The sequence below is a fragment of the Merops nubicus genome, unplaced genomic scaffold, assembly GCF_000691845.1.
Source record: "Merops nubicus isolate BGI_N331 unplaced genomic scaffold, ASM69184v1 scaffold12361, whole genome shotgun sequence".
Taxonomy (NCBI): Eukaryota; Metazoa; Chordata; class Aves; order Coraciiformes; family Meropidae; genus Merops; species Merops nubicus.
Window position 1 is genome coordinate 1 of NW_008587632.1, and position 7,531 is coordinate 7,531.

Here is a 7,531-nt window from a genome sequence, read left to right on the forward strand (position 1 = left end):
GGAAAAGACCTCTAAAATCATCACATCCAGCTGTAAACCCAACACTGCCATGATCACTGAACTGTGTCCCAAAGGAAGAGTGGAGGCACAACACGATGTCTCTGCCTGTGCTGGGTGTGCTCCTTGTTGTCCTTCATGGACACAGACATGTATCTGGGGCCTTTGCTGATGCTGGAGCACTCTTCCCACTCCCTAGATCACAAGGGTTTGCTGGTGGTGTCTTGCCACAGAGAGCCCAGCAGGCGTTGAGCACGAGGTCTGTGAATGGGTTACAGGCTGCTGCTGCTGCTCTTCAGAAGCTAATTGAGCAGCCCCAGGCCAGAGCTGCTCCCACAAATTAAACCACTTGGATGAGCGTGTGGCTGTCTTCCTGTGCTGGGCTGAACAGCTGGCTGAGACACAGCCACCTCACCTAAACCCCAGCCAAACTCCTGAGGCAGCATGATGACTGCAAATGAGGAGAAAAATCCATGGCTGGAGATGTTAAGCTGCTCTGGGAAAGGCAGTGAGCAAACATTTGCTGAGTGGTCTGTGGGAGGCAAGGGACAGCATTTGGTCTCCAGGCAGCCCAGGCTTTCTCTGGTCCCTCAGAGGACCTCAGGGTGCAGGCAGCTCTGGATGGGCATCCCCCTGGCACTCCTGGGTACCACCACGTGGAGGTTCCTACTGACCAGGCACTCACCAGTGGTGGATTCTTACACAGACACCTGGTGGGGAGCTGGGACAGGTCGTGCTCTCTTTCTTCAACACCCTTTGCTGGCTGATACTGGCCAGAAGATGCCAGCTGGATGGGAGAAGTCCAACCCCTGCTTCTCCACACTCATCAGTGTTCCCTTCCAGGTCTTTGGGCTGGGCAACAAGACCTATGAGCACTTCAATGCCATGGGAAAGTACGTGGACAAGAGGCTGGAGGAGCTCGGAGCCCAGCGCATCTTTGAACTCGGGCTGGGAGATGATGATGGCAAGTGAGTGGCTTGGCTTGAGCTGAAGCATCATGAAAAGGACCTTGGCAGGGAGCTGGCTCTGCTGCCAAGGCAGAGTTAAGCTCTCTAGGGTGCATTGCAGGAGGTGACACATCTCTGAGCCTGTCTGTCTGCTTTTCCCCCAGTCTGAACCCTGTACACTTGGAGTAGGCTGGGGAGCCCCACACCAGCTGTCAATGGCCTTATCCAGATACTCAAGGAGGTTTTGCAGCCTCCTTGGCCTTTGCCCTGCTGCAGCTCTGTTGCTAACCCAGCCTGTGTGGACAAACTCACCCATCCCTGGGGAGGAGGCAAACTCTGTCTCTGTGTAATCCCCTTGGTTAATGGGGAAAGGCAGCAATTTCCAACTCAGAAAATGATTTTTTTTTTTCCTCCTCTCTCTACTTCTCTGAGCACTGTGTGGGTAGTGGCTTAAGTGGGGGGTTTCACCAGCCTGTAACTTTACCTCTTAGGGCTGTGAGATCTGAAGAGAGGGCTGTGCTGTGGGGGGGAGGCTCTGAGCCAGAAAAATAAGCACTGCCATGGTGTAATCTGCCTTTTAGAAAAGTAACCTGATGTCAGAGGTGGGCAAGAGGGAGCTGAGTTGGCTTAAGGCTGAGCCTGAATAGCAAATCCTGCCTTGGCAGGCCTGGTGGAGGGAGCTGGCTGGAATAGCAACAGTTCCCTTCCATGTAGTGATCTGAAGATGCTCTTCTGGTGACCTGTGGGCAAACAGACATACCAGACCTGCCTGGATCCAAGGGCAAATGCCTTTTCTCATGGTGAGGGAGGAAGTCCATAGGGATCTCAGGTGGCTTCTCTAGGAACAGAGCTGTGATCCCCCCAGGCAGGGTTGTTCAATCTCTCTTTTGCCTTGGCCAGCCTGGAAGAAGACTTCATCACCTGGAGAGAGCAGTTCTGGCCAGCAGTGTGTGAGCACTTCGGGGTGGAGGCTACTGGAGAGGAGTCCAGGTGGGTATGGGAGCAGGTTCTCTGGCTGGTGGCTGTGCCATCAGCCCTGAGCTGCTGTCCCCTCCCTGCCAGGCTTCAGAGGGCACGTGTGAAGTAGAGCAGCAACTGGGGCTGTTTGGGCTGAGCCTGAACCCAGCTCTGGATCTCTGTTGTGACTGTGGGGGGCTTGGTTCCTCTGTGGGTGGCTTTGCTGGGCAGTGATACTCCTGGTGAAGGTGAGGTGTCCTCTTGCTTTGGGCTTTCTGCACGATCTGCCTGATCCCTCACGTGTCGAGAGGGGCAAACTGGTGGCAGCTGCATTTGTTTCTGAACTGCTGCAAAGCAGACGATGGATTTCCAGTTTGATTTTATTTTTTCTTCCTCTTTTCTCCCTCTTCCTCCTGCAGCATCCGCCAGTACGAGCTGGTGGTGCACACAGATGTGAACATGAACAAGATCTACACTGGTGAGATGGGCCGTCTGAAGAGCTACGAGAACCAGAAGCCGTGAGTGCCAGAGCTCCCTGGGGGGGAACATGGGCCAGGCTGTGGCTGCTGGGTCCTGCTGCTCCTCACAGCACCTGCTCTGCAGGCAGTGTCACATGCAGTGGAGCCATGTGGCAGCTCAGATCTCTACTGACTGAGGAGACAGCACAGAATCGTAGAGTCACTAAGGTTGGGAAAGGCCTCTAAGGTCATCAGGTCCAAGCAGCAACCCAACACTACCACAGCCACTAAACCATGTCCCCAAGTGCCATGTCTGCATGTTTTCTGAACCCCTTCAGGGATGGGGACTCCAGCACTGCCCTGGGCAGCCTGGGCCAAGGCCTTGCTGTTGGCTGTGACCACAATGAGTTGTTAGGGGTGAGAAGGTGACTGTGTTCACATGTGCTCTCTGGCTGGTGCCTCTGCAGGGTCTGCCCTGAGGTCACTCAGAGCCTTTCCTTGCCCAGGGTAACTAGCACATGCAGTCCTGCTGTGGGGAAATGAGCTCTAGAAATTAATTCCCACCTGAAATACTTCTATGAGATGGGTCAGTCCCTCTGATCCACTTTGGTGAGACAGAGGCTGTTGACTGCTGGGCTGTGCTTAGGAGACCAATGATGTGTTTCCTGGGCCAGCGTGGGCAGCAGCAGGATGGTGACGTGCTTGGTGCTGTGGTGCACTTTGCACCACGAGCCAGGCCAGCCCTGTGCCCAAATCACAGGAGCCTGCTCTGGAGGATACTCCAGCACTGTGAGCCTGCAGGAGAAGAAACCCAGAGGGCCCTTGTGTTTCCTTCCAGACCGTTTGATGCCAAGAACCCCTTCCTGGCCCAGGTGACGGAGAACCGCAAGCTGAACGAGGGTGGAGAGAGGCACCTCATGCACCTGGAGCTGGACATCTCCAACTCCAAAATCAGGTAGCCTCCCGTGGGAGACTGCTCCTCTCTTCTGGCAGGAGCAAAGAGCACTTCAGAAGGGAACCTGGTTCTCATAATTACTTAACCCTGCTGTCTGGGCCTCTGCAGCACAGAGCAGGTACCCTGTGAGGGCTTTCTGCTGGCTCTTGTGCTGGGCCTGGCCATGCCAGGCTCCTCTGGAGCTGGCTGCATGTACCTGTCCTTCCAGAGCATTCCCAGCTGGAAATCCTGTAGGAGTCACTCAAAAAGTGAGGGGGGAGATGAGGTAGGAGAGAGGGAGAGCTGGGGATGGGTCACACCTGGGTTTGCTTTAGGGGGAATAAAGCCCCCTTCTTAAAACCCTCCTGCTGGCTTCAGTTCCCCTGTGTGTGCTTGTGAGAAAACCACAAAACCAGGTGTTTTAACATAAAATCCTGCAGAGGCTTTGAGCAGCTCTGCTCCCTGCCTGTCAGGGAGTTGGCCTGCCTTTGCTGGAAGGTTGGCCTCCTTGAAGTCTCTTCCAAAACCACTGTTACCTTGGAGGTCCTTTGTAAAAGACCTGCTTCCTAAAACCATTTTCCACAGCAGTCGTTTCTGATGTGACTGCCAAGTCTTCAGGGTCCTGTGTAGGAGCTCTAGACCTCAGTCTTGTTCTGCTGCCCCTTGCAGCAGCCTACTTGTCTTCTCTCTGAGCAGCTTGGCTTGGGGTGGAGGAGAGGTGGTGCTGATGTTCCCTCTGCTCTCGTGGCAGGTACGAGTCCGGGGACCACGTGGCCGTGTACCCAGCCAACGACTCTGCTCTGGTCAACCAGATTGGAGAGATCCTGGGCACGGATCTGGACACAATCATGTCCCTAAACAATTTGGACGGTGAGTAGGGGTCACCTCTGAGCATCAGCAGTTCTTCAGCTGTGACCTCCAGCAGAGCAGGAGCCAGATCACCCTCAGGTCCCTCGGGCAGCCGTGGGCAGGGCTGTGCCGTGGCAGCGGTGGCACAGAGCTGTGCTGAGAGCCAGCTGAAGTGGGTCAGTTGTGAAATGCACTTAGTGTGCCTGTGCAACAACAAATTATGTAAGAGCACACTCCTAATTACAGAGGGTCAGCCCTCTGGAGCATCCCTCTGGCCCAGCAGCCCCAGCAGGGAGCTCAGCGGGGGCCCTCGTGGCTGAGGTGCTGCTATTTGGTCCTTGGAGAGGCCCAGGCCTGGACTGAGCTGCCAGGAGGGAGCACAAAGAGCAGCTCTTGGGCAGTGTTCCCAGCAGAGCTGTCCTGTGGCAGGGGGGAGATGGCAACTGCTGCCCAGCTTACTCCTGACGTGGTGCAGCCTGACCTTAGGCATCAGGTGGGGGGGTCCAGAAGCCTAAAAGAGCTAATGGTTTCAAGAGCACCAGTGGCTCTAATGCAGTGCTGGAGCCTGCAGCCCTCTGTGTGGTGTCCTGTGTTGTCCAGCCTCACACTGTCATTCCTGTCCCTTACTGACCCCTGAACTTGCTGAAGGGAGTGGCTCCAGCTTTGGCTGCTGGTGGTTCCCTTTCCCAAGGGGGTCTGAGCACCACTGTCCACAGCTGAAGGGGACTAAGGACACTTTTTGGGGCCAGATCTGAAGGACGTGTAAGGGCCTGAGGCCAAACTAGCCATGGAAAGCAGCCCTCCTGCTTGGTGTGGGGGTTTGCTGGGTGCCTCTCTGTGGGCATCTCGGGGCAGAACCTCACTGGGAGCACAGGGTATTTTCTTTTTTGCTGATAAACTGTCAGGCAGCATCTGTGAAACACAAAATGGGCTCCTGGGAGATGGAGCTGCCTGGAGAGGGAGCTGCCCTGTGCTGGAGCTGCTCCTGTGTGGGATCTGGGCTTCAGCCAACAGGCTGATCCAGCCCTAGGGCTGCGCTCTCCTCAAAGCTCATTCCCCTGCTCTGTGTCCACCTCTCACACACTGCAGGTACCTCCTGACACTGCATCTCTAACATAACAGCACGCAGTTGCTGATTTTTAATTCTTTTTTTTCCTCTCCCTCTCCTCCAGAGGAATCCAACAAGAAGCATCCCTTCCCCTGCCCCACGTCCTACCGCACAGCCCTGACCTACTACCTGGACATCACCAACCCGCCCCGCACCAACGTCCTCTACGAGCTGGCCCAGTATGCCACAGACCCTGGCGAGCAGGAGCGCCTCCGAAAAATGGCATCCTCTGCTCCTGAGGGCAAGGTGGGACCTGTGGCCTTCCCAGCAAAGCTGCTGGGTTCCTCTGGGGGCTGGGGCATCCCCCAGAAGGGCCCGGGATGGCTGGGGAGCAGGGGCGGGGAGCACAGGGGGGTGTTTGCCAGCCACGCAGAGCCGTCAGCTGGATGTGTGGCCTCTTTGCCCACAGGCTCTCTACCTCAGCTGGGTGGTGGAGGCCCGGAGGAACATCTTGGCCATCCTGCAGGACATGCCCTCCCTGCGCCCACCCATCGACCACTTGTGTGAGCTCCTGCCACGCCTGCAGGCCCGCTACTACTCCATCGCCTCCTCCTCCAAGGTGAGCCCCTGTGGCACTTGCTGAAGGGGGGTGGCATCAGCTCTATCCATGCATGAGGTGAGGGGGTCATCCCAATTTGCCCAGGGTGTGCAGAGGACCCCACTGTGCCCTGCTCCTCTTTGCCTGTAGGCTTTGCCTTCGCTTTCAGGGCCTGGAAGCAAGGTGGTGATTTAGGGGTTGGTCGAAACTCACTCTTCACTGGGTGGCTGGAGCCCTGAGGCTGTTGTCACAGCACCACTGAGCTTCCCCCGGTGCTGTGGAGTCTGGCACAAGACAAGCCCCATGGGGAGCGTGCTGGGAGGTTTCATCTGGCACTTCTCCCCGGGGCTGGGCTGTGGGGCTGCCGGGGCTCCCTCCCTGCCTGGCACTGCTGCTGTTTCCCTGCAGGTTCACCCCAACGCCATCCACATCTGCGCCGTGACCGTGGAGTACGAGACCAAGACGGGGCGCCTCAACAAAGGGGTGGCCACCAACTGGCTCAAGAACAAGGTGCCCAAGGAGAAGGGGAGCAGCTCCCTGGTGCCCATGTACGTCAGGAAGTCGCAGTTCCGCCTGCCCTTCAAACCCAGCACGCCCGTCATCATGATCGGGCCGGGGACGGGCATAGCCCCCTTCATCGGCTTCATCCAGGAGAGGGCCTGGCTGAAGCAGCAAGGTGAGGGCCCAGGAGCTTCCCCGGGAGGGGAGCTGCTGCAGGATGGCACCCTGAGGGGCTCTGTGCTGCCTCCAAGGTGCAGCTTGTGCTGCTCACCTCACCCGAGCAGAGGTGGTGGAGCAGGGTGAGGAGCAGCTGCATGCCCAGCACCAGGGTGCTCTGTCCTCTGACCCACAGAGGGTGTCTGGGGGGGGAATAGACCTCCCCAGACCACTGACCCGATCTCTGACCTCTGCCACCACTTCTCTGAATGACCATGCTTAAGTCCCTTAGGCTCGTTTCTAAGGTTGTGGCTACTTGGGAGTCAGTCTGGAGCTTCCCCTTAGAGGCTGGAGCATGGTGCAGCTCTGCCTCACCAAGCTTGGTGGGACAGGGGGAGGTGGGTGCTGCTCACGGGTGCTGCTCTGTGACTCTGCAGGCAAGGAGGTGGGTGAGACAGTGCTGTACTACGGCTGCCGCCACCAGCGTGAGGACTACCTGTACCGGGAGGAGCTGGCCCGCTTCCAGCAGGAGGGAGTCCTCTCCCAGCTCAACGTGGCCTTCTCCAGGGACCAGGCTGAGAAGGTACCACTGGAGTGACACAGCTGCCTGCCCCTGCTGCCCACTGTTGGGGGGAGGAAAGGCCCCGGGGCTGGAGGGGGGAGCTGAGCTGCTGGGGAGGGCCTGTGGCAGGCATGGGGAGCACCCAGCACCTTCTCTGCCTGGTGGAACCCTGGGCATGGGTCTGGCTTCCCTCCCTTGCCATGGCTGGTGGTGTGGGGGCTCTGCTCCTCTCACCTCCCCCCCCCCACCTTGTTTCCTGCCAGGTGTACGTTCAGCATTTACTGAAGAAGAACAAGGAGAATATCTGGAAGCTGATTAATGAGGGGAATGCTCATATCTACGTGTGTGGGTAGGTCTGGGGGCAGGGAAGAGTTTTCTATTCTCAGAAAAATGAGTGTGACTCAGTTTACCCACTTGTAGTGAGCAGGGTGAGGGGTGATGGCTTCAGGCTGGAACGGGGGAGATTCAGACTGGAAATTAGGAGGGAATTCTTCACTCTGAGGGTGGTGCGACCCCGGAACAGG

General features: G+C 57.3%; 1 protein-coding gene across 1 annotated transcript in view; it reads left to right on the plus strand.

Annotated features, from left to right (window-relative positions):
- Positions 1-840: 840 nt before the first annotated feature.
- Positions 841-7,531, plus strand: part of POR (P450 (cytochrome) oxidoreductase) — a gene marked incomplete at its 5' end in the record, with an annotated part of 7,126 nt that continues 435 nt past the window's right edge. Inside the window, 10 exons of the mRNA XM_008948993.1 lie at positions 841-965; positions 1,845-1,934; positions 2,321-2,419; positions 3,198-3,314; positions 4,045-4,163; positions 5,315-5,496; positions 5,660-5,809; positions 6,197-6,464; positions 6,883-7,028; positions 7,271-7,356. Coding sequence (XP_008947241.1) covers positions 841-965; positions 1,845-1,934; positions 2,321-2,419; positions 3,198-3,314; positions 4,045-4,163; positions 5,315-5,496; positions 5,660-5,809; positions 6,197-6,464; positions 6,883-7,028; positions 7,271-7,356 — 1,382 coding nt within the window. The remainder of the gene's footprint in view (positions 966-1,844; positions 1,935-2,320; positions 2,420-3,197; positions 3,315-4,044; positions 4,164-5,314; positions 5,497-5,659; positions 5,810-6,196; positions 6,465-6,882; positions 7,029-7,270; positions 7,357-7,531) is intronic.